This window comes from Peromyscus maniculatus, chromosome 4 (genome assembly GCF_049852395.1).
Source record: "Peromyscus maniculatus bairdii isolate BWxNUB_F1_BW_parent chromosome 4, HU_Pman_BW_mat_3.1, whole genome shotgun sequence".
NCBI lineage: Eukaryota > Metazoa > Chordata > Mammalia > Rodentia > Cricetidae > Peromyscus > Peromyscus maniculatus.
The window spans coordinates 47696017-47722471 of NC_134855.1; the positions used below are offsets into that span (position 1 = coordinate 47696017).

General features: G+C 44.2%; 1 protein-coding gene across 2 annotated transcripts in view; it reads left to right on the top strand.

Moving 5' to 3' along the window:
- The window catches only part of Myo3b (myosin IIIB), a 394965-nt gene that overhangs the window by 32288 nt on the left and 336222 nt on the right, over window positions 1-26455 (top strand). Inside the window, exons 1-5 of one of the 2 annotated variants that reach the window (XM_006972402.4) lie at window positions 10733-11379; window positions 15295-15478; window positions 16568-16702; window positions 25656-25760; window positions 25937-26036. In XM_006972402.4, coding sequence (XP_006972464.1) covers window positions 15329-15478; window positions 16568-16702; window positions 25656-25760; window positions 25937-26036 — 490 coding nt within the window. In that variant the 5' untranslated portion in view covers window positions 10733-11379; window positions 15295-15328. Of the gene's footprint in view, window positions 1-10732; window positions 11380-15294; window positions 15479-16567; window positions 16703-25655; window positions 25761-25936; window positions 26037-26455 lie in introns of those variants that run through there. The other variant, XM_076569620.1, reaches the window with a different exon arrangement.

The window sequence follows — 26455 nt, forward strand, 5'->3', positions numbered from 1 at the left end:
TCCCAAGGTATTTTATATTATTTGTGGCTATTGTAAAGGGTGATGTTTCTCTGACTTCTTTCTCAGCCCTTTTATCATTTGTGTATAGGAGGGCTACTGATTTTTTTGAGTTGATCTTGTATCCTGCCACTTTACTGAAGGAGTTTATCAGCTGTAGGAGTTCCCTGGTAGAGTTTTTGGGGTCACTTATGTATACTATCATATCATCTGCAAATAGTGAAAGTTTGACTTCTTCCTTGCCAATTTATATCCTTTTGATCTCCTTTTGTTGTCTTATTGCTCTAGCTAGAACTTCTAGTACTATATTGAATAAATATGGGGAGAGTGGACAGCCTTGTCTTGTTCCTGAATTTAGTGGTATCACTTTGAGTTTCTCTCCATTTAATTTGATGTTTGCTGTTGGCTTGCTATAAATTGCTTCTATTATGTTTAGAAATGTTCCTTGTATTCCTGATCTTTCTAAGACCTTTATCATGAAGGGGTGTTGGATTTTGTCAAAGGCTTTTTCAGCATCTAAGGAGATGATCATGTGGTTTTTTTTTTCTTTCAGTTTGTTTATATGGTGTATTACATTGACTGATTTTCATATGTTGAACCATCCTTGCATCCCTGGGATGAATCCTACTTGGTCGTGATGGATGATTGTTTTGATGTATTCTTGGATTCGGTTTGCCAATATTTTGTTGAGTATTTTTGCATCAATGTTCATGAGGGAGATTGGTCTGTAGTTCTCTTTCTTTGTTGCATCTTTGTGTGGTTTGGGTATCAGGGTAATTGTAGCCTCATAAAAAGAGTTTGGTAGTGTTCCTTCTGTTTCTATTGTGTGGAACACTTTGAAGAGTATTGGTATTAGTTCTTCTTTGAAAGTCTGGTAGAATTCTGCACTGAAAACATCTGGTCCTGGGCTTTTTTTGCTTGGGAGACTTTTTGATGACTGTTTCTATTTCTTTAGGGGTTATTGGTCTATTTAAATGGTTTGTCTGGTCTTGATTTAATTTTGGTATGTGGTATTTATCCAGAAAAATTGTACATTTCTTCCTGGTTTTCCATTTTTGTGGAGTACAGGTTTTTGAAGTATGATCTGATGATTCTCTGGATTTCCTCATTGTCTGTTGTTATGTCTCCCTTTTCATTTCTGATTTTGTGAATTTGGGTGCTCTCTCTTTGCCTTTTGGTTAATTTGGCTAGGGGTTTGTCTATCTTGTTGATTTTTTCAAAGAACCAACTCTTTGTTTCATTGATTTTTTGTATTGTTCTCTTGTTTTCTATTTCGTTGGTTTCAGCCCTCAATTTGATTATTTCCTGGCGTCTATTTCTCCTGGGTGAGTTTGTTTCTTTTTGTTCTAGAGCTTTCAGTTGTGCTGTTAATTCATTGGTATGGGATTGCTCCATCTTCTCTATGTGTGCATTTAGAGCTATGAATTTTCCTCTTAGCATTGCTTTCATAGTGTCCCATAAGTTTGGGTATATTGTACTTTCATTTTCATTGAATTCTATGAAATCTTTAATTTCTTTCTTTATTTCTTCCTTGACCCATTGATGTTTCAGGTGGGCATTATTCAGTTTCCATTAGTTTGTGGGTTTTCTATAATTTTTGTTGTTGTTGAGGTCTAACTTTAAGGCATGGTGGTCTGATAAGTTACAGGAGGTTATTCCAATTTTTTTGTATCTGTTGAGATTTGTTTTGTGGCCAAGCATGTGGTCAATTTTTGAGAAGGTTCCATGGGGTGCTGAGAAGAAGGTATATTCTTTTGTGTTAGGGTGGAATGTTCTGTAGATATCTATTAAGTCCATTTGAGTCATAACATCTGTTAGGTCCTTTATTTCTTTGTTAAGTTTCAGTCTGGTAGATCTGTCTTTTGGTGAGAGTGGTGTGTTGAAATCTCCCACTACTAATGTGTGGGGTTTGATGTGCGTTTTAAACTTTAGTAGTGTTTCTTTTATGAATGTGGGTACTTTTGTATTTGGAGCATAAATGTTTAGAATTGAGATTTCATCTTGGTGGATTTTTCCCGTGATAAATATGTAATGTCCATCCTGATCTCTTTTGATTGAGTTTAGTTTGAAGTCTATTTTATTAGATATTAGGATAGCTACACTAGCTTGTTTCTTAGGTCCATTTGCTTGGAAAGCCTTTTCCCAGCCCTTTACTCTGAGGTAGTGTCTGTCTTTGAAGTTAAGGTGTGTTTCTTGTATACAGCAGATGGATGGGTCCTGTTTTCTTATCCATTCTGTTAGCCTGTGTCTTTTTATAGGTGAGTTGAGACCATTGATATTGATGGATATTAATGACCAGTGATTGTTAATTCCTGTAATTTTTTGTGGTTGTGTTGTGTTGTCCTTCTTTGGTGTATATTGGTGTGGGATTATCTATTGCTTGATTTTTCATGGATGTGTTTAGCTTCTTTGGGTTGGATTTTCCCTTCTAGTGCTTTCTGTAGGGCTGGGTTTGTGGACAGGTATTGATTAAATCTGGTTTTATCCTGGAATATTTTGTTTACTCCACCTATGGTGATTGAGAGTTTTGCTGGGTATAATAGTCTGGGTTGACATCCATGGTTTCTTAGTGTCTGCATGAGATTTGTCCATGATCTTCTAGCTTTCATAGTCTCTATTGAGAAGTCTGGTGTTATTCTGATGGGTTTGCCTTTATATGTTACTTGGTCTTTTTCCTTTGTGGCTCTTAATATTTTTTCTTTGTTCTGTGTGTTTAGTGTTTTGATTATTATGTGGCGAGGGGATTTTTTTTTTTTTTTTGGATCCAGCCTATTTGGTGTTCTGTAAGCTTCTTGTATCTTCATAGGTATTTCTTTCTTTAGGTTAGGAAAGTTTTCTTCTATGATTTTGTTGAATATATTTTCTGTGCCTTTGAGTTGGTATTCTCCTTCTTCTATCCCTATTATTCTTAGGTTTGGTCTTTTCATGGTGTCCCAAATTTCCTGGATGTTTTGTGTTATGACTTTTTTGTCTTTAGTGTTTTCTTTGACTGATGAATCTATTTTCTCTATTGTGTCTTCAGTGTCAGAGATTCTCTGTTCCATCTCTTGCAATTGGTTGGTTATGCTTGTTTCTGTAGTTCTTGTTCATTTAGTCAGGCTTTCTATTTCCAGCATTCCCTCAGCATGTGTTTTCTTTATTGTCTCAAATTCATTTTTCCGATCTTGGAATGTTTCATCTGTTTAATTGCTTTTCCTTGGCTTTCTTTGATTTCTTCCCATTTTTTGTTCGTTTTTTCTTCCATTTCTTTAAGGGACTTTTTTTATTTCCTCTTTAATGGAGTTTTTCATTTCCTCTTTAAGGGAATTTTTTATTTCCTCTTTAAGGGAATGTTTTATTTTTTCTTTAAGGGCTTCTATCATCTTCTTCAAGTCGTTTTTAGGGTTGATTTCTTCTGTTTCTTCTGTCTTGTTATATTCAGGTCTTGCAGGTGTAGAATCACTAGGTTCTGATGTTGCCATATAGGTCTTTATGTTGTTGCCTGTATTTTTGCACTGGCGTCTACTCATCTCTTCCTCTGCTCGGTGCAGGTGGTGTCTGTGTCTGAGAGTGCCTTCCTTGTTCTAATTTTTAGTCTTGGTTCAGTAGGAGTTCTTGGTTAAATTGGTGCTATTGGGCTGTTTCTTCAGGGGCAGCTGATCTCAGTCGGTGAAGTGTATACTTATGATTCTGGTGATCTGGTTTGGTGGCTGGGCAGCGCCTTCTGTGATCCCAGGTCACGTTTTGTTCATTCGTCAACTCCTCAGCTGATCTTGTTTCTTCAGACTTCAAACTGTAGGGATCTGAATCCTCTCCCGGATGGATTTCAGCTGAGCGGGGTAGTCTCACCAACACCTCCAAGTTGTTGGGTTTTGCAGCATCAGCAGCTGGGCCCTGGGCTGTCCTCAGACGGAGTGTTCAGATTCGTTCTGGTTCCGTCCCACAAAGATAGCTTCTTCCCTGGGTGTTGGGGTTAGAGGCGTCCCTGCCTCTGCTTGTCGCTGCTGCCAGGCTCGTCTACCTCTGCAGGCTGCTGCTGGGCCTGTATGTCCCTGTTGGCCGCCGCCGCTGCCGGGCCTGTCTACCTCTGCGGGCCGCCGCTGGGCCTGTATCTCTAAAAACTCTTAATCTTCAAACATTGCTACAAATTCACATCCTCCAAGCATTGTCAGGTAGCGAGCTACGAAGTCACACACATAGGTAATCTGACTCTCTTGCGTAGCTCACTCCTGTGTCTTGGCTGTGCACTGGTCATCTCTAAAGCTCCCTCTTGGTCTTCGGATGCCTGCACTGCAAGCCGAGGTGGGTGCGACTTGTATCCCTTCTTACTCAACCCGTAAGCTTTGCTGCACTTGGACTCATCCTGAAATTCTCCCCGTGGTGTGATGGAGGATACAGTTTTGCTTCAGCAAGATCCTAGAGGAGCAAATCCTCAGGCTGTGGCCACAGTGCTGGGCTCTGTCTCCCCACTGCTGCTGAGAACTGTGTAACCCTCATGCACCCAGCTTTATCAATGATCCCTTGTGGTCAATATTGTTTTACATATGCCCACTTTTATTTTCCCTCTTATACTCTTTCTGATATTGTGCTATTCATTTCATGCACAGGTATTTCAGTGTGTACTCCTAATGGATAAGGACCATTTTTATGAACGAAAGCACAATGGCAGTGATCACAACTACTAGTTAATTAACAGTACTTCCCTAGACCATCCGGTTTTATAAGGTTTTTACCTTTTTGTGTCAACCCACACTGGATTTTACATTATTTGAATGTATTTCAAAGTTAAGCATGCTGGTACACACCTGTAATACCAGCACATGGCCAATGGAGGCAGGAGAGTCACAAGTTTGAGGCTAGCTTGGGTTAGACTGGGTAAACTCTGTTTCAGAAATGTTTGGGAGGGAGATAAAGACAGGATGTGTGTGTGTGATGGGGGGAGGGTAATCAGGATATATTATATTCATGTATGAAATTATCAAATAACAAAATTCATACCAATTACTTTAAGCCTTTTATTTTTTTAACTTTGCATTTACTCTTTAATTTTTTTTTAATTTGCAGTGTATTTGCTGAAAGCATTGGGATAGGGATTTCTCACAGCATGGAACTTGCTGATTGTACCTGCTGAGAGTTGCTTGGCAGGGTCCTGTTCTTTGTTGGTGCTGTACTTGGTCGTCTGGAGCTCGGCAGGCTCAGGGTGAACATTTCTGGCCATCTGCTTCTTAGGGAGTAGGGTGATCTCTGTCAGGAGGCTTTAAAACATATGGCTTGCTTATTGTGGTGCTCCCAATGTAAGGAACTGGAACAAATCTCTATGGTAGGATGTTTGCCAAACCATACCACGTTTCATTGCTGATTCTTCAAAAGCGCATCATCTGCTGCTCATTGAAACCATCACTTCTGGGGAGTCTTTAGATGCTCAGTCTTGATGAGATCAATTGTGGCTGTATGCTCCATTTACAGTCAGGAGCCAGTGTGCAGCTTGCTCACAGAGCCCTCTGGATATGAGTTCCTCTGGAAGGGTAAGGCTTCTTGTTGGGGGCAGTAGACTTCCCTCTTCCTGAGACTGGTGAGGCTCTTAGCCTGGAGAAGGTTGGGATATTTCTCCCCAGTGGCATGCTCAGATGTGGGCTAGTCACTGCTCTTGTGAGCTGAGCTATTCTCTCAAGATCTCTCCTTGTCACTCATCTCAGAGAGCAATGGTGTCAGTGTGCTTGTTCTTGTCAACAGAATTTTATTGGAAGGCTGCTGTCCTCATCAAAGGGTCTTTATCTAAAACAGATCGTACAATAGGACACACATCAAACCTTAACTAACAGGAAAATTGAAATAGTTTCTTATATTCTAGCTGATCACAGTAGAATAATACTAAAAATCAACAGCCAGAGAAATGGCAGGATAAACACAAAAACATAGAGATTAAACAATGTGCTATTGAATGATGAATGTATCATTTAAGATATTAAGGAGGAATTTAAAAAAAAATTCCTGGAACAGAATGAAAAAAGAAAACACAACATTCTAAAACCTTTGTGATACAGAGAAACCAGCGGGGAAAAGTACAGCTGCATCTCCCTACACTATAATATCAGAGGAATCTCAAGCTAACAACAATTTAATGGTGCACCTTCGGGACTTTGTAAACAAGCCAAAACCCGAATCAGCAGCCAGAAAGAATAAAGATCAAGGCAGAAATCAAAGAAATAGAAATAGACAATAGAATACGCTACAAAGAATCAATGAAATAAAGGAAGACTTGGTTCTTTGAGAAGGAAACTAAGATTGATAAACCCTTAGCCAAACTAAAGGAACGAAAGAGAAGACTCGTTAATAAAATCAGAGATGAAGGGGAGACACTGGAGCTGGGGAGACGGCTCTGGAGATAACAGCACTTACGGTGCACATATGAAGACCTATATTTGAACCCCCAGCATCATGTCAAAAGCCAGGCATGGCTGCATGTGTTTGCAACCCCAGCATTGAGGGACAGAGATGAGCAGACCCTCAGATTTCACTGGCCGGCCAACCTAGCTGAACCAGCCAGCTTCTGGCTCAGTGAGAGAGCCTGTCTGGAGGGAATAATGTGGGAAGTGCTGGAGTGAGACACCTATCTTCCCCCTCCCCCGGCCTTCACGTATGTGTGCACACTCTTGTACATGCCCTCACCACACACACACAAAGGTAGACGTTACAATGGGTAATGATAAAATTTAGAAAAGCCACCAGGACATACTTTTTTTTTTTTTTTTTTTTTAAAGATTTATTTATTTATTATTTATACAGCATGTATGACTGCAGGCCAGAAGAGGGAGCCAGATCTCATTACAGATAGTTGTGAGCCACCATGTAGTTGCTGGGAATTGAACTCAGGACCTCTGGAAGATCAGTCAGTGCTCTTAACCTCTGAGCCATCTCTCCAACCCTCCACCAGGACATACTTTAAAAACTTATACCCACTATAGTAGAAAATACTTTAAAAAATGAATTTGCATACAATCTACCAAAATTAAAATAAATAGTTTAAACAGATTCCTAACAACCAATGAGACTGAAACAGTAATTAAAAAAAAAAATCTACCGACTGAAAATATCCCAGGATAAGACAGGTTCACTGCTGAATGCCACCAGGACTTTAAAGGAGAACTAATCCCAAACTGTTTCACACATGTAAAAAAAAGGAGCAATGCTACAAATTATTTTTATGAAGCCAGTATTACTCTGATACCAAAACCAAACAAATGAGAAAAACAATCCGTCAATCTCCCTTATGAGCATAGATGCAAAAATTCTCAGTAAAATATTTGTACACAAAATTTAAGAATGTGTCTAAAATATAATAAACTGACCAAATTGGCTTCATTTCAGAAACTCAAGGATAGTTCAACATACACAAATCTATAAGTAATATGATATGTAATTGGACTCAAGGACAGAAATCACATGATCATCTCAACAAATTAAAAAAAGTTTTTAAAAACATTTACTTCACTGCTTTCTGTGTTGTAGGTGTTTTGCCTGCCTGTATGTCTGTGTACCGCTTGAGTGCCTGGTGCCTGCAGAGACCAGAAGAGGGCACCAGATCCCCTCGGACTAGAGTTAGTTGTGAGCTGCCAAGTGGGTGCTGGGAATTGAACCTGGGTCCTCTGGAAGAGCAGCCAGTGCTCTTAACGGCTGAGTCATCTCTTCAGCCTCCCCAAAAACGTTTTCGAGAAAATTCATGTTAAAATAATGATAAAAGCACTGAAGCTACAAGGACTTAAAAGGTATTTTAAAATATAAAGGCGATATATGACAGACCTATGGTCAATATGATACTAAATGAGGAAAACAGTATTTTCACTAAAATCAGGAAGGAGGCAAGGGTGTCCACTCCTTTTCAAATAATGTTTGACATCTTACCTAGAGCAATAACAGGAGAGAAGGAAATAAAAAGAAAATAAGTAGAAAAGAAGTCAAATTATCCCTATTTGCAGATCATGTCATCCTCTATATAAGCTCTCCAAACACTACTGGACACTATTGGATCTGATACACATGTTCAGCAAAGTTGCAGCATATAAAATAACATGAAACCAGTCACTTTCCTGTATACTCGTAACAGACACGCCGAGAACTGAATCAAGGATTCACACTTGCAATGGCCCCCAAAGCAAAACAAAACAAAGAACTACTGCGGAATAAACCCAACCAAGGAAGTGAAAGACTTCTGTAATGAAAACTTGAAAACACTGAAGAACAAGATTGAAGAGCACACTAGAAAGTGGAATGGCCTCCCATGCTCATAAACTGAAAAGACTCAATGAGAAAATGGCTGTATTACCAAAAGCAATCTATAGAGCGATGTCTTTATCAAAGTTCCAAGGCAACCCTTCACCAAAGTAGGAAAAAAAAATCTTAAAATTCATATGGAAACACAAAAGTGTCTGAATAGCCAAAGAAATTCTGAGCAAGAGTACTGCTGGAGATATCACCACACCGGATTTCAAGTTATGCTACAGAGCCAAATTACCAAAAACAGCATGGGACCAGCACAGAAGCAGACATTTAGATCAATGGACTAGAATAAAGGACTCAAATATAAATCCAGACAACTATAGCCACCTGATTTTTGAGAAAGATACTAAAAACACATGTTTGAGAAAAGACAGCTTCTTCAGTAAGTGGTGCTGGGAAAGCCTAGTATCCACATGGAGAGAAACAAAACTAGGTCCCTGTCTCTCACTCTGCACAAAAATTGACTCCAAATGGATCGATGACCTTGTAAGACCTGAAACTCTGAAATATTGGGGGGACAAGGGGGGACACTTCAGGATACAGGAAGAGAGAAAAGCTTTCTATATAGGGTTCCAGTTGCTCAGGAAGTAAGACCAACAGTCAACAAACGGGACCTCGTGAAATGGAAGAGCCTCCGCCCAGTGGAGGGAACAATGAATTGAATAAAGAGCCTACAGAATGGAAGAAAATCCTTTGCTGGCTGTACATTCGACAGAGCATTCATATCTAGACTATACCGGAACTAAGAAAACTAAAGTCCTCCAAAGAAGAAGGACAAATGGCCAATGAACATGAAAAAGAAATCATTCAACCTCACCAGTCATCAGACAAATGCAAAACTACGCTGAAATTCCATCTCCCCCAGCCGGGATGACAGCCATGAAGAAAACAAATAACATGGCAGGGCATGATGGCTCTGTGGTCCAGAGCACTGTCTGCTCCTGCAGAGGACCCCCGGTCAGTGCCCAGCCCCTGTGTCAGGTGACTCCCAACCATCTGTAACTCCAGTTCCAGGGCATCCGATGCTCTCTGCTCTCACATTCCCATGCCTACACCCACCCACACCCACCCACCCATTGAAAAAGAAAATGAATGTTTATAGGTCCACTGTGAAGCTCCATTGTTTCAGATTGGCTGTTATAGCTGTAGAGAGCTTCACAAAGATGTATAAACATTGGGCCTGGTTAATTTCACTTCTGTGTGTGTCAGTTATTTTTTTATTTGCTTTTAGCCTTTTTATTTTTATTTATCCTTGTGATAAAGTTGTAATAGATTTTTTTAAAAGGGAAACAATAAAGGATGGCAAGGATGTGGACAAAAGGGAATTCATATACTACCGGGAAGAGTGTAAACTCATCCAGCTTCTATGGAAATATGTATAAAATTAAAAAACAAAACTGAAACTAGATCTACCCTGGGAGCCAGCTACACCAGTCCTGGGTACTTACCCATGGACTCTAAGTCAACATGTCACAGAGATACTTACTCAGGCATGGTTTTTGCAGCATTGTTCAGTAGCTAAGTTATGAGACCAATCTTCATGTCCCAAAACAAAGGAATGAATAAAGAAAATGTGTATATACACAGTAAAAATTTTCACTTACAAAGAATAAAGGAATGTGGTTTGCATAAAGAAAATGGATGCAACTGGAGATAACCATACAAAGTGAAGCAACTAAAAAAAAGACCAATATCTTGATTTTTCTCATTTACTGCATGCTCTAGTTTGACTTCTGGCTGTGGTGAGAAAAACTGAGCAAAAACAGCTTGGAGAGGGAAAGGCTTTGTTTCATATTACAGGCTAATGATTCATCACCAAGAAGAGCCAAGACAGGAAATCAAGGCAGGAGCTCGAAGCAGAAACCACCGTGGAGAAATGCTGCTTATTGGCTTGCTCCAGGCTCCTATTCAGCTGTCTTTTGTATACAGTCCAGGCCCAGCTGCCTAGGGGCTGGATGCCCACAGTAGTGGGCCGGGCCCTGCTACACCAACTATAAATTAGCAATCCAAAAAATGTGATCACAGGCTAACCTGATGGAGACGATTCTCCAGTTGACCCAGTGTGTCCAGCTGATGACCAAGATTAACTGTCACGCTGGATTTTATGTGGATAAATAAAATGACGTGTGTACATAGGACATGAAAATGGAAGTATAATTGTCTGTGAGGAAAATGGGACTAAGCAGAGTGGAGAAGAGGGGATCTGCTCGAAGCACAATACATATTTGTATGAAAATGCCCTTCTCTTACATAGTGCTTGGTACAATACCACAATGAAAATCTTACAAAATAGTAAGCCATAATTGTGTGTGTGTGGGGGGGAGGGGGGTGTTGTCTCAAATGCCAGATATACAGTTCTGCCTTTCAGGAGTTTGTTTTATAGAGGGAAAAAAAGGAAGCTGGTGCAGTGTGTGTGTGTGTGTGGGGGGGGAGCATTATTTTGAATTTCCAAGGTTAGGGAAGTATTTTGTTAGTGAAGTCTTTTACTAAGTGATGTCTGTCTGTCTAGACAGGGGCTTAGGTAATGAGAAGTCTGTGTTTCTTAGACGTTAGGTTGATGATCTGTGGGCAGGTAGGAGAGTGTTCATTCTGAGTTACTCTCTTCATTACTCTTACTTTCTGAACAGAAATGCCTCTCTGAGGGAAGATCCTTTGCCTTGCTACTGACTTGGCTATTCCTGGTAGAGGAAGGGGTCAGATACCACAGGGATATGGGGGAGGATGAGAATTTTGTTCCCAGAATGTGGTATAGATGAGAATTTAACTGTGTACTGGTATTCTGGAAACTGGGTGGAGATTGTATCTGATCCTTAATCTACTGGTCTTGTACAGATGCGAGTCATAATGCATTCGTCACACCCCACTATGATCTCATTCCCCCTTAATTATCTGTGTAAAACCTCTGCCTCCCCATAGAGTCACGTCTTGGGGTACTGAGGGTTGAGATTTCAAAATATTAGAGAGGGTGCCACAGTTCAGCTGTGGTGGGGGTGAGGTGATGAGTTCAATAGGTGGTTTTCTGCCGATGCTCTGGTTATTAATGCCCATGTCCTTGGAAGGCTCCAGAAGCTGGTGTGACAACTGAGCTTGCTCTGAGATCATTCCCAAACTGCAGAACTTCCGGTGGTAAGACGGAGGCAGTCCCACAGGGTGGCTGGTCACCCCACAGGGCTCCAGAGGATGGCTCTCTGCATCTTCTCCCTCCTCTTCTGCCCGAGCTGCAGAGCTTCTTTTCGGTGTCCACCTCAGCATCCCCCACAGAGCTGATGGTCTCCACAGTCCTCTCCTGTTGGGAGGAAAGCCCACCCAAGACCACTACATGGACATTCTTGAAGCCAAAAAGAAACTCTTTATTGCTGTGTGAGGAATTTGCCTGAATCATGCAGCCCTGAGCCTTACAGCTCTTCATCTTTAAAGCACAAAAACCACATCCTGGTTGTCAACATTTCAGTTAGCAAGAGGCAGAGCTACAGAAGCCAACGGGTGAGCTTAGGACATTTAGGGACCTTCCTGGAACTATGGACTAGGTCGTTGATGGGTTAGGTCTTTGTTCCCATTTTGACAGGTGTTGGGGCCCTCGTGCTGGGTCTTAAGGTCAGAACGCTGCCTCTATCGTGGCATCGGCTGTGCTAAGTTCTGGGGACCTGTTACACTCTCTCTGCCACAGTCTCTGATGGCATCATCCAGACCTGGAATTCTACTCAGGTCTGAGATTAATAACCGGTCAGAGCAAAACTCACTTGGTTCGTGGCCCAAAGTGAAGTACAAAGTGGGAAGTGTTTTCTAAGCCCTGTTGGGTCTGAGGTGGATCCCGCTGCGCTCTGGCGACGCTTCCCCATGCTCCCTGCACCCTGTCATCCTCCACACCAAGCAGCCGTCCTGTGAATGAAGTGGGAACAGGACATGGGGCAGCTGCGGCCACTCTGTGGGGCAGGTGGAGAGACTGAGGCTTAAGAGCTATGGCTCTAGCAGAGTCTCCCACTGGCCGGGGGTGTGGCAGGATAGTTCTAGCAGTTTGTTCAGAGTGCTGACGAGTCCAGAGCTCAGCCCAGCACAGGCGTTTCTGCCAATGGGGGACAGAGGTCGTTGTCACAATGGTAAGGCCAGGTACTAGTTACTTGTCTTCTGCTGTGAAAAACACTTGACAAAGCCATGTAAGGAAGGGCTTATTTTGGTCAGAGTGGGTGGGTACAGTGCACCCTGGCATGGCAGCCACAGCAGCAGGAGAGTGAGGCAGCCGGTCACATTATACTTGCAGTCAGGCAACAGACAGAGCTGAGCGCTGGTGCTCAGCCCACGGTCTCCTTTGTATTCAGCGCAGGACCCGGTACATGGAATCAGTTATCTATGATCTTCACACTGATTGACAACTTATCAGGGTCCTGACTCACCTAGGAGACAAATCCCTGCTCATGTCTTTGAGAGGTCCTAGATTAGGTTAATTGGAGTGGGAAAAGAATGCTCTAAATGTGGAAGACAAATGGCTGATGGGCTGTGGTCTAGGCATCTCCTCAGGCTGTCTGGCCAAGCCCAGCTTGTCTCATTTCTTGCTCATGTGGAAGCCTAGCTGGAGAGTGCTGTCAGGGGCAGGGGGCTTGGGAGCTGTTGGAGTGGCTTGAATGTGGAACATCCCCCTACTTGGTCCCCAGCCCGTGGTGCTGTTTGGAGGAACATGTGGGGCTTTAGCAGATGGGCCTAGGTGGAGGGAGTGGATCACAGGCAGGGTCACAGCCCACTGTGTTCCTAGCCCCAGTCATCTGGTTCCTGTCTACTGCTTGCCTTGTGACCCAGTGCCTTATACTCGTGCCGACCGAGCTGGTCCTGTCCCTACCATCATACCTTCTCTGCCATAACGGACTGTGTCACCTCTCTTGTGTCACAGTGACAAGAACAGTAACACAAGAGTCTCAAAGCAAAGGACAGCGAGTCATATCACAGCAAAGTTACTCCTTTGATAGCTAATTCTCCTTCAGTTCTTCTGATGGTAGCAAAGAAATTCTGCTCCAGTCTTGAACTCCCATCTATCCCTGGATGATTGCCAGATCACGAAAGATCACTGTTATCCCGGAGCCCAGAGCAGCAGCAGTACCTGACTGGGCTTGAATAATTCTCTTTTGCTTCTACTATAATTGGTTCACTTTGATATGCGCTGAGTGGTACTGTTTCCTGCATTTGGGGAATGGCTACTAAGTATCTTTTAAAAATGTCCAAGAGGGAAATGCGAGTAATTTAGAGATATTTAGTAACTAGCAACACAAAAGGTGTGGAGGTACCCCAAATGAGGTGAACAGATAGTGAAGAAGAGTGACTTTTGAAGTGCTGGGCGGGAGGAGAGGTTGTGACTCCTCTGGACCTGGGTGGGACTTGCTCAACCGGCTGGACTTGTGGCTTGGGGGCAGGGGGTGGAGTGGGGGGCGTGGGGGGGGGCTCATAGCACCGGCTGCAGGCACACGGCAGAACAGGACTTGGATTTGGTGGTTTCGTGTGGGGTTTTGGTCATGGTTTTTGCTTTAGTTACTCTCCTCAGTGATATGACAAAATACCTGAAGGACAAAAGGAAGAGTTGGTTTTGTCTAAGGTTTAAGCTGGAATTCAATCCTTCATGATGGGTGAAGGGACTCTGTCTGTCCCGAGCATGGCAGGCATGGCTGTGGCAGGCCTTGCCCTTCTCCCCCATTCCCTCTGCCTGCTAAAAACTGTCAGATGACATTCCTAAAACTAGTCACCAAGGTCTATTCCCTTATTTGGTCACTTCCTCCTCCTGAGGCTGACTATCAAAGTCCAGCTATCAAAGTATTGAAGTCCAGCAATCAGAAGCCCCCTTTGGCTCACCTAATTAATGTGCCCAATTAAAATTAGGCACCTTATCCTAACACAGGGGTTTCCTCATTTACCTTTATAAACCACCATTTACCTATGGGCCACATCTGTCTCCTCTCAATCCAGAGACAGTTCTTTGTCCTGCACACACACACACACACACACACACACACACACACACACACACACCTACCTGAGGGTAGGGGACACTGGCCTGGAACTCACTATGTAGCTCAGGATTGAACTCAATATGGTGGTTCTTCTCCCTTTGCCTCCTGAGTTCTGGAATATAGGAATATATTCCATAATGTCACCTAGCTCAGCTTTAATATTTTTGAAATGTTCCTAGTTAGGCAGGGCAAAAGGAAAAAAATAATTCTTGTGCCAAGTCACAGGGCTTTCCTTTGGGAGAATTATCTAGAAAAGAGAAGTGCAAAGTGAAACGCTCACCACAAGGCTAAAGTCTGGGGGCGGGGATTTGGTGCCATGGCTCTTGCTGGTGGAACCTGGGTCACTTTTGTGGGGTCTAGAAGCAAACCTAGGTTAAGACACTCCTCCCAGCCCGAGGGCCCCTGATCCAGAGTGGACTTTCTCACAGCATCAGGTGTGGAGTTTGCCTTACTGAACTTGAACTCGGAACATCTGCGTCCTTGAACCAAGGCAGTGAGCCGCAGCTCCAGTCAGCAGCAGCTTGGTGGGATTTGCATGTGAGGTGATTGCTGTGTGGATGGGGCATGGGCTTGGCTCCTCTTTAAAGGACCCTACGACTGGTCAGTGGGTCCTGTGCACAGACCAGCATCTGGCATGTGCACCTTGGCCTTGCACACAGAGTGTGTGGACTCATTTCCAGCGACTGCCCGGGAACCCTGGTCAAGTTTTCTGTAAGTGGGGACACACATTTGGACTTGCTGTCTTTCAGCTGCTTTCCTCGACAGCAGCCACCTCTGGACACTAGCAGGTCAGATGCTCAAACATGGCGGCGCCTCCCTTCTAACCTCTTCTTTCTCTCACAGTGCCTAAATCGTCTTTTACACTGGTGTTTTTAGCACATGTCGGAGTCCTGCTACTTCTCCACTCCGGCGTCTACTACCATTTCCTATGGATACTTTGATTCTTTTCCTTCCTTGAAAACACAGGAGGAAACAAAAAAGAAGTAACAAGGCTACTGATTCAGACCCTTTGATCCTGTGATCCACTGCTCCTGATACAGTTTCTCCACAGGAAACACCTGTATGGATTATTTCGCTATAACCCCATGATGCTTGGACTGGAATCCCTCCCAGACCCCATGGACACCTGGGAGATCATAGAGACCATTGGCAAAGGTACTTATGGCAAGGTCTACAAGGTATCCAACAAGAGAGATGGGAGTCTGGCAGCTGTGAAGATCCTGGACCCCGTCAGTGTGAGTAATGGAGGGACTTGTAACTGCCATCTGGTCTTTTGGGCACATTGAGTTTGTGATTTCTTTTTCCGAGTTAGGGATAATTTTCATGAACGCTGTCAGGAAATCTCAAAATGAATCCTGGGTTGTTAGCGCCTATGAAAGATAAGACATGGTTTGGAATTAAATTTTTTCCTGGCCTTGCTGGGCGTGGTGGAGGATGCCTTTAATCCCAGCACATGAGGGGGTGAGAGAATAGGGGGCAGGGAGGGTGGGTTGAGGGTTGGGGGCGCACAGAGGCAGGCAGAGAGGCCAGCCTGGTCTACAAAGCAAGTTCCAGGTCAGCCAGGGCTACATAGAGATACTCTGTCTCAAAAAACAGAAAACAAGCTAACAAAACAAAACAAAAACAAAGCTTCCCTGGACTTTGGTTTCTTGCGTGTTTTTTTTTTTTTTTTTTTGCTGTTTTGGCTTTAGTGTCTTGGGCTGTTAAACATTGTTCTTTTGGGGGAAAATGCTATATTTCACTTCCTGTTCTTCCTGTAAGTCACAAAATGAACCTGCCTCATGATATTCAATCATCTGAGGTGACATTTTCTTTCAAAGCGCCGAGGTCACCACGCTCTGAGCTGGGCTGCACAGGGAAGTTGTATCTTGTGTGGGCCCCTTCAATCTTTGAAAATTCTTCATTTTTCAATAAAAAGCTATTTAGAATAATAAAATTCATGAAAAATATTATAAAGAAATTTTATTGTTTATAATAACCGAAAGGTTGGAATTGGGGTCAGTATAGCTCTTGGGTATTTTTAATATCTGACAATGGTGACGTTAATATATAGTAGTCTAGTATGGTGGTACACACTTGTAACTCCAGCCCTTGGGAGGTACAGGCCTTGGGGGGGCGGTTTGAATTGGAGGTCAACATGGGATGCACAGTGAGTTTGAAGTCATCTTGGGCTACATAGTGAGATCATGTTTCAAAAAGACTCAAACCCATAATCAACATGCTTTGTTACTTGATGACTTGAGTACAAAGTCCTTTCTGCATCTTTCCTTACATACCAGTCTAAACCAAGTACATTCCTTTTTTTTTTTTTTAAACCCCTTTAGGATATGGATGAGGAGATCGAGGCTGAATACAAAATTCTGCAGTTTCTTCCTAATCATCCCAATGTTGTGAAGTTTTATGGGATGTTTTACAAAGTGGATCATTGTGTGGGAGGACAGCTGTGGCTGGTCCTGGAGGTAAGAGGCTTCTGTTGCATAAGCCGAATGCTGGGGGCGAGTAGGTGCCTTGTTGACCAGCGTGTTTACAGGTGTGCATTGGAGGGGTAGGTCTCTCCTGTGCACCAGACACCGGAACAGATGTAAGACATTGTAGTACCCGAACGGATGTGAGACATCACAATATGAACAGCAAGGAGTGTGGGTGAGGTTTCTTCTTTTTCTGGTTTTAAAAACGCAATCCTCAGCGGGGCAGTGGTGGTGCACACCTTTAATCCCAGCACTTGGGAGATAGAGGCAGGTGAATCTCTGTGAGTTCGAGGCCAGCCTGCTCTACAAAGCGAGTTCCAGGAAAGGCTCCAAAGCTACACAGAGAAACCCTGTCTCAAAAACAAAACAAAACAAAACAAAACAAAAAACAAACAAAAAGCCCAGAAAACAAAAAACCGTAATCCTCTTTTCTTCTAACACAGAGTGAATCTAGGAATCCAGTTGGAAAACGCTATTGTGTTCTATAAAGTGGAAACATTTCACAGAAATTCGTGTTCTAACAGTATAGCCCCGTGGAAGGTTTGTTAGTGAGTCCTCATAAAAGATTAGCTGAGAGAGAAAGGAGGAAGTGAGGAAGGGCCACAGGGCAAGGAGACGTTAAACAGCAGTGAGATTGTGATCACAGCCTTAGCTAGTTCTCAGGGAAATGGAGAACCAGAAGCCTGTCCATAGTTGTCCTCAGCTGTATCTCTGCCCTCCGAGGAGAGTGAGTCCAGGAAGGCAGTCTCCTGCAGTGTGTGTATGTGGGGGGGGGGGGGCAATTCCTAGTGAAAGGTGCCAGGGAGGAGGGGACAGTAGACATTCCTAGGGACATCAGAGGGGACCCAAAGAGAACATAATGTATGCACAACTGTCCTTCTTCCCCCCTTTATTAATGGCAATGAATGTCACCTGGTGCAGAACACCGAGTGCCTACATCATACTCCCCACGAGACTGAAGAGAACAAGGAGAACAGGACAGGTCCCTTCCTTCATTCTCCCAGGGCCCACCCTGATTTGTTGTGGACCCTGCCCATCTGAACTAGCTCACACCTCCGTGCCTGTGGTCATCAGAATGATGATACAGGATAATGAGGTCACATGTGGACCCCTTAAAGAAGCCCAGGAGCCACTTTCCCTTCACCTCAGTCTTCTTGGACCCGGGAAAGCCTGAGAATGGGACAATGTGTACTGGTTGTCATGGCAACCGTGGATGGAGAATTCATTATTATACCCAAGCGTGATAATCTGCAGGAAGCTGGTCTCAATATTTCTGTCACATCAGCTGCCTTCCTCACAATCTAGCAGTGCAAGGGGTCTTGATGTTTATGAACCAGCTTGGAGACGTTAGTTGGTATATTAAATCATATGTACATTCTCCCATCATCTTTTGGGTTTCATTAACCACCTATCGTTCACCCCCACCCCGAGAAGATTAGGGTTTTTATCTTGCCACAAAGCTGCATAACACTGATGCTTTGTTCGGGAACGCCATTGTTTCCCGAGTCTCTGTATTCATCTTCAGCTCTGTAAGAGCTCTGTTGCTCGCTATAACTTCATCGTGGAAACACAGTGACCAAGAGGTCTCTCCTTTCACTCATCCCCTTTTCTGTACACCCCACCCCACTCCAAACATCTCTGTGTTCAGACAAAGAGAACTGAAACCTTCAGGACTTCTTCAAGGCTCATCAAGGGTCTGTTGTGCTACTGGGCAAGCAGGAGGCTGCTTATGAGTCACTGTTCTTCCTGATGAGGTGGGATGGGGGCCTCAGGTGCACCCAAGGCAGCCAGGGAAGCTGTGAATAATAAGGAGGAGCCAGGCTGTGACCTGAGCCATGTGCTAATGCTCCCAGGCCAAGTATCTTCTTGCTTTTTCCCATTGAGCAGGGGCAGGTAATGAGGCCACTCAGAGACACTGAGAGACTTATCCCTCAGCATGCAATATGCTTGCATTTATCATTTTGCTGATGGTTTTGCCCAAACTGGTGGCATTGGATGCTACCTTCTGTGTCCCAGCATGGGCTGTCTATAGCGGGCCGCTGGATAGCGGGATGTGCCCGGTGCCTCCACAAGTCTCAGAAACACATGGATGGCTAGATTTCGGACAGTGGCAGAAATCCCTGTTTTGTTTAGTTTCAGCCTCTTGGCATTCCACGGACGTCGAGAGGGCCGGAGAGGGGAATAGCATGACTATGACCATGACGAGTTACATGACAGGCTTGAACTATGTGTGTCAGTCAGATTTTCTTTACTATAACGAAAGCTCTGATAAAAATCAACCTAAAAAAGGAAAGGCCAGTTTTGGCTCCTGATTAGAGAAGTTTCTAGCCTATGGCTTTTGGGCCTGTGAAGAATTAGTCCATCATGATGGGCACAAACTGAAGAAGAAATGGTTTTCCTCATGGTGTCTTGGAAGCAAATCAGGAAGGAAAAAAGAGAGGCCAGCATCCTGACATCCCCATCAAAGGCAGAGCTCCAAAGACTTAACTTCCTCCCACTGAGCCTTACCCGCTAAAAGCACACTGCCTCCCAACAGCATCATGTGCTGGTGGGCAGCCTGTTAGCACACAGTCTTTGAGGACACTGACTGGGAAGGCAGTCCTCCTGCCCAGTCACAGAGCTGGATGATGGCAGGCCACAGTGTGCCCCTGTGAGCCTGCCCCACCTGTGACTTGTAAAGGTCTGCTTCAGGAGACTTACCATAGAATGATGATGTGTTTAGAATTGTCCTCCTCATCCATTACACTGAGATTAAGTTGGTATTACCTTTGCTCTTCGCCTGCTGGATGTGGTGAGAGGGTCAGGGAGCAGACATTTCATGGGCCAGTTTTAGAGGGTAGAAAAAGGTTATCAATAAGCTCCTCAAATCAGCACCACTCTGAAAAGAAAAGCAAATGAAAATGTCAGCTCTACAATTCATTTCCAGTTTGTTAGTTGAAAGCAAAGAAGATTCCCTTCTTGGTAGACACCTGCAGCATTAGAACGATGTGCAGAGGAAATGTCTGTGCATGGTGTGTTGGACAGTGTGCGTTTATTTTAAGTAAGCATTAAATTAAAAAAAAATCCATGCCTCATTTTCTCTAACCCAAATAAGATGTAATACAGAATTAGACCTTTGAGAGCACCCCAGTACTTGGAAATGGTATCTAATATGTACTAAGGCACACTGTCGTCTTCTCCTTTTAGAGCAAAACCTGGACAGGTAGAAATAATCATTTCAGCATGAATCAATTGCTCAACTTCTGAAAATAGTATAGAGTGCCAGAAAAAAGCTATTAAAAAAATCAAACCGGGATGTGGTGGCACACACCTTTAACCTCAGCACTCAGGAGGCAGAGGCAGGCGGATCTCTGTGAGTTCGAGGCCAGCCTGGGCTACAGAGTGAGTTCCAGGACAGGCTCCAAAGCTATACAGAGAAACCCTGTCTCAAAAAACCACCACCAACAACAACAAAACAAAAGAAAGCAAAAAACTTTGATTTTTAAATTAAGTAAAATAATTGTCTTTAATAATAACCTCTTCTCCTACATTACTAGAGATCAAAGTGTAAATTCAGAGTCTGCAGAGCTAACTCAAAAGAGAGGAAGAAGAAAGGGAGGGGGGAGGAGAGAAGGAAGGCTGAGGGAACATATACTCTATTGAGCTCTCGCTTTTCCTCAGGCCCTGGAAGTCCAGTCTAGTCCCAAATGTCACAGGAAGCATCAAACAGCAAGCTGCCTTCACCCACTGACACTGTGGCATGAATTAAGTCTATCATGTTGAGGATGGGGGTCTGGGCAGGATGCTGATGGAGGAGAAGGGTTAACAGGATGGCATTGGCCCTAAACGCTGACTGCAGTTGCTGCTCTGGAGAGTCTAGAGTGCAATGAGGGAACGCTTCGGTCAGATGAAGGGCAGCAAACCTCTGACAGGAGAAGGGAAGAGCTTTGGAAGGCAGAGCAGCATCTACAGGCTCTTGCTATCTGTGTTCAGAGTAAGCGAATTAAGAAACAGCTGGTGGGAGGGACCCTGCTCACCCACCACCACACTTAGACCCCCAGGAAAGACCGAGATGGGTGCTGGAAACCTCCAGTCCAAACACCTCTCAAGGAGTGAACAGCTCCCTGTTGGAAATGGAGCTCCTGAGTCCCAAGGGGTGTGGTTTTTCATTTGTGTAGTTGCAAGCTGGAGACTTGACCTAGTATTCAGGAAAATAAAGATGATCTGTCCCAACTGGAGTGGAAAACTGAACTGGACTGCCTACCGAGAGGCAGACAGAAAGGCAGACAGGATGCTTCCTACGGTACCTCCTCAAGTAATTTTGACTGTTTTTTTAGTCTTCGTAGAACCTCACACCCTTGAAAGACCTTGGCAGTCTACTGATCACAAGGCACTGAAAGAAATTCTCAACTGCCACCTCACTGAGTCAAATCCACACACTGGTAGAGGAGGTACTTGATGATTGGAGCTGAGGCTAGAACAGAAGTCTGGAGACTGTGCTGCCTGGACCACTCCTTAATAACACAGAGGAAAGCTGATGGCTTATTGAGCAAGGAACATTTTATTGCTTGACGTTATAACTGTCCTGATGAATGCACACACTGTGATTGAGTCAATATTCAGCGATGTTTCGAAAGTGAGACGTGGAATGTAAATTCTTTCTTCTATCTTTCTTAGTTTGGAGCAAAATGCTCATTAAATTCTAGGTGCATCCAGCTGCCTCATTTCCCCAATGCTGAGGGCATAGGGCGGGACTGTGGAGAGCAGACACACCTCTGTATTTGAATCTGATGGCTGACAGAGAGGGCGGGAAGGATGGGCGGGCTTACGTGCCAACCCTCAGGCCTGGGGCAGGAGGCTTGTGTGCCTTTCAACAACTCTAAGGAGATTATTTTATTTGATGCATTTGAATATAATTTCTCATTTTGCCTTTCTTTAAAAAGCCTCGGCCTGTTTTGCTCTAGACAATTATCAGTGTGTAAACTGCTCTCTCTCCTTTTATATCTAAGTCACCACAGTTTTTCCTTTTAAAACCTTGCTCAGGGACTTATCAACTTCACGGGGCAACTTCCTTGAATGTATCGTAAACAGTTTAATTACATTTCTGTGAATTCTGGAGAGTCAGACCACTCTTAACTCTGACATTTACTGAACAAAAGGCCCTGGCTGAGTAAGATCTCTTTTGTGTTTTGTTTTGTTTTTCTTAGTTCACAGCTGAATTTTGATCTAGCTGACAAACAGCTACTTTTAACCCCTTCCTAAGTCTGGAAGTGATGAAGAAAGGTTCCAAGTTTGCTCCCCAAGTAACACATGCTGAAGAGGCCCTTGTCACACAGTTGGTCATATGCAGAAAGAGACTGCCAGGAGTCTCCAGGGGGGAATTTCCAGCATCGCATTAGCTTGGGTCAACACTCAGCACTTAAATGCTCTCTCAGTAGGATTTCAGCATCCCCTTCACCAGGAGAAAGCTCATGTCCCCCGGAGATGGGAGTCCAGCTGGGGCATAGTCCAGATGGAGCCCTTTCATGCTTTGCATCCAGAGGACCAGAGAACCTCACCAGCACTTTCTTTCCTCTCCTTGAATCTGCAGACTGTGCCTCCACTTTCCACATCAAGGTACTCAGAAACTCCCTTTGATTCTGTTTCATAAGCACCTCATGACTTGACTTTGGGCCCTGCCTCCCTTCTCGATTGTTGTTTGTGTGTGTGGTGTATATGTGGGCATCAGTGCATGTGTGTGCACATAGGTTTGGAAGTTAGAAGTCAATATCTTTCTCAATTAGCTCTCCATCTTATTCTTTGAGACAGGATCTCTCGATGAACCCAGAGCTCACCAGTTCAGGAAGATTATCTGGCCAGAAAGCTCTAGGGAATCCACCTGCCTCTGATTTCCCCATATCTGCTGGGGTCACAGATATGCACTGCCTCCCTGGTTTTGCATATGGGTGATGGGAACCTGGACCTAAGCCCTCATGCTTGCTTGACCAGAACTTTACCAGCTGTGCTGGCTGGTTTTATGTCAACTTGACACAAGCTAGAGTCCAGAGAGAGGAGGGAGCCTTAACTGAGAAAAATACCTCTATGAGATTAGGCTGTAGGCAAGCCTGCAGGGCATTTTCTTAATCAGTGATTGGTGGCGGAGGGCCCAGCCTATTGTGGGTGATACCACCCCTGCCTGGGCTGGTGGTCCTGGGTTCTATAAGAAAGCAGGCTGAGCAAGCCAGGGGAAGCAAACCAGTAAGCAGCACCCCTCCATGGCCTCTGCATCAGCTACCGCCTCCGGGATCCTGCCTTGTTTGAGTTCCTGCCCTGACTTCCTTAGATGATGAACAGTGATGCGGAAGCATGAGCCAAATAAACCCTTTTGTTCCCAACTTGATTTGGTCATGGTGTTTTATCACAGCAATGGTAACGCTGACTAAGGCCCCTCCCCCACGGATGTTTCCTGCTGATAGCCCATGTTTGATGCTGATGTCCTCAGTTCATCTGCCAATCTGCTGCCAACATGATCTTTCCAGAATGTAAACCCGAACACTGAGACCTCCTGCCTAAAGCTTCTCTCTAGCCACACACGTTCCTTACGTATTGAACTAGAGACAGTAGAGAATGGCAATGCCCATTCTCTGTTTCCCTCCCACCTCCCTTTGTCCCGAGAGCAGAGTATTTAGACTTCAAATGCGCGAAGGCCACTTCTCTAATTTCATGCCCCGGTTCTTTGCACAGGATGTCCCCAGCTCCTCTGCCCCTAGATGCTCTTCCATGCCCTACCCCAACCCCGTGTGTCTTTCAGACTCACGTCTGACATGCTGTCTCCTATGGAAGGACTTCTCAGGCTATCCCCTCTCATCCTCCCTCAACAGAGTTCTCCCTCCTCCCTGGACACACCCTCCCTCCTTAGTGCATACCCAGTTACTTGTGTGCCCATTTCTGGGCAAAGAGCGCTTGGAGGCTGGGGACTGTGTCATCTCATGATGGAGCAGGAGGTGGTGAACAGTCTCCTGGCAGCCACTGGGAGCAGAAAGGTGAACACTGAATGTTCCTTGTCCTTTTAGGGTCCTGGACCACACAGCTAGAAACAAAAGAACAAGCAGCTAGTTTTTCCATCACTGTGACAAAATAACTCTGTAATGAACTTGTAAAGAGGACGTGCTGGCTCAGTTCAGAGGGTCCAGTCCATGGCTGGGAAGCCTGTGGTTTGGGGTGCTGATGGCAATGGAATTCTGGTAGAACAAACTGCTCCTTTAATGGCCAGGAAACATGTATGGGAGTATGCCCCAATGACCTAAGACCTCCCACAAGGCCTTTCACCCAAAAGGCCCATAGCATCTCCTAATAATGCCATCCTGGAGGCCAATGTTTTAATGGATAAGCTTTGGTGGTCATTCAACATCTGAACTATAGGAAGACAGACTCAGAATACAACATCTGGGATGTGAGAACCAATGAGGTTGAGTGGTCAATTCAACTTGATATTGACAGACTGTTGACCTCCACGTCACTTGATATAGTATCAAACCCAAGAGTCATCATAGTCTTCAAACATTTCATTGTTTTAGGGGCCCCTGCAAAGTAATTCCTGATAGTAATTTTGTCTTAATTTTAAGGGTTTCCTATTAGAATTTTAGTTATATACTTAGAAGCAACTGGAAGGCTAGAAGCATGGGTATTTCATTCCAGGCTATTTGATTGTTCCGATATAAGAATCTCACAACTGTATAGCAGGGATGGTACCATATCAAACAGAAGCATATGCTCAGCCTTTATTAAATGCTGCAGTTGTTCAGATCGAGAGCTGAATAGATCCTAACACGTCCTTGCCTCTTTTCATCTAGCTGCTGATCTGCCCTTCTCCGGCTTCATTATGTAAGAGAGCCAGTCCACTCAAGCAAGGGAGCACCCCCCACCCACTAGTTTACTTATTTCAGACAAAGCTCCAGGGAGCCCAAGTCTCTAAAGTGGGGTTTTTACATAAGCTCAAGATGGCTGCTGGCACTGGATGAGGGCTCTGGGTTTGCTCCCCAGAAAAGGGCAGGATGCATGTACATCACGCTGCCTGCTATTCCAGGGTGTTCACGTGCCCCGTTTCTAACGGTTACAGATGTGTTGATTTAACTCTACAGTTAGTACAGTTTCTCCCTGAAAACCTTTTCATTGCTGGGAGAGGAAGACTGTGTCTGCTCTCTGTACCCATACTTTGGTGATACACACTACATAATAAAGGACAGCGTGCAGGTGGAGTCTTAGGCTGCTTTAAATTATAGGCAGAGAGAGGAAGGGTGGGAGGGAGAGGGAGAGAGAGAGAGAGAGAGAGAGAGAGAGAGAGAGAGAGAGAGAGAGAGAGAGAGAGGGAGAGAGAGAGAGAGAGGTTTAAAGCCCCCTAAAATCTCAAGTTGAACCCGAGAAAGCCAAGCGTACCGCAGGCCTGACAAACACTGACACTTTTGGAAGAGTTACTGGTCAAGCCTTAGATGCCCGCAGTGCCAAGCAAGGCATTGAAATCATTGAGATTTGTCTCTTGTTTGGTATCAAGGGCATTCATCTTGCCTCTTCAATTTTTTTTTCATTTCCAAAATGCATGTTTAAAAAAGAAAAACAAAAAACAGACAATAGTCACATAAAGTGAAAAGTAGCCAGTAAGTTACCATGGTTACAGATATGCTTTCTCTTTCAAATTTCTAAGTAATAACTTGTGCTTTTATATTTGGCTTGGCAATTAGAAAGTCAGCCTTTGGTATCAGCATGTTCACTCATAAACCATTATTTTGAATAAAGACTACTTACATACAAAGAACCGGATTTGGTGTCTCATAGAAATTTGCAATCTAATTATTTTAGTCTGGAGTTTTGTGATCTGCAAATTTACCACATTGTCCACAGTCAGTAGACTTTTCTTCTAAATATATTTGTCCTTTCTTTTTGTTTGGGTTCTCTGGCTCCCTCTCTGTCCCCCCCACTCCTCTCTCAGCTATGTAACGGGGGCTCTGTCACCGAACTTGTCAAGGGCCTCCTGAGACGTGGCGAGCGCCTGGACGAAGCTGTGATCTCCTACATCCTGTATGGAGCCCTCTTGGTAAGAATGTCCGTGGTGTAGAGGGGACAGTTTGTGCCACATTAACAATGGGAACTCCATCTGGGGCTGGTGTGACCCATGTGGACTTTGATGAGACTGTTGGATTGATTTGCGGACGGCTCCAATTTCTCTCTTCCTCTCTCTCTGTCCTGCGGTGATGCTGGGACACCGGACAGGGCCTTCAGCATCTGCACCTCCATCGAATCATCCACCGAGATGTGAAGGGGAACAACATCCTCCTGACAGCCGAAGGAGGAGTCAAGCTCGTTGACTTTGGTAATGACTGTGGCATTTGTTTTTCTTGACGCAAGCAGCTTTAGCTGAAGGGGACAATTTATTGCAGTCTCTGAGGACTGGGGCCTTTCTGCTGCTCACAGGCTCAGGGACTTTCCAGGCAAATGGGCTGGAGAGTAGGGGGTTCTCCAGATGGATCGCCCTCAGAGATGCGCTTTCCTAATTATTTTCAGCTTTCGAAGCAGTTTTATTAAAAAAAGAAAATAAAAGTATTGCAAAAGAAAAACTTCACGGAGAATGGTATTTTGGTTTTGTTTGTTTTTTGTTTTCCGTGAAAGTTTCCCACCTCAGGGCAACTGTCTGTAATTTACATTTTTCATCTCTCTTTTGCATATGAAAAGAGAAAGCTGTTTGGTTTTTGAAATGACTTTCTCTAGCCTTAGGCATACTTATTTGCAGCG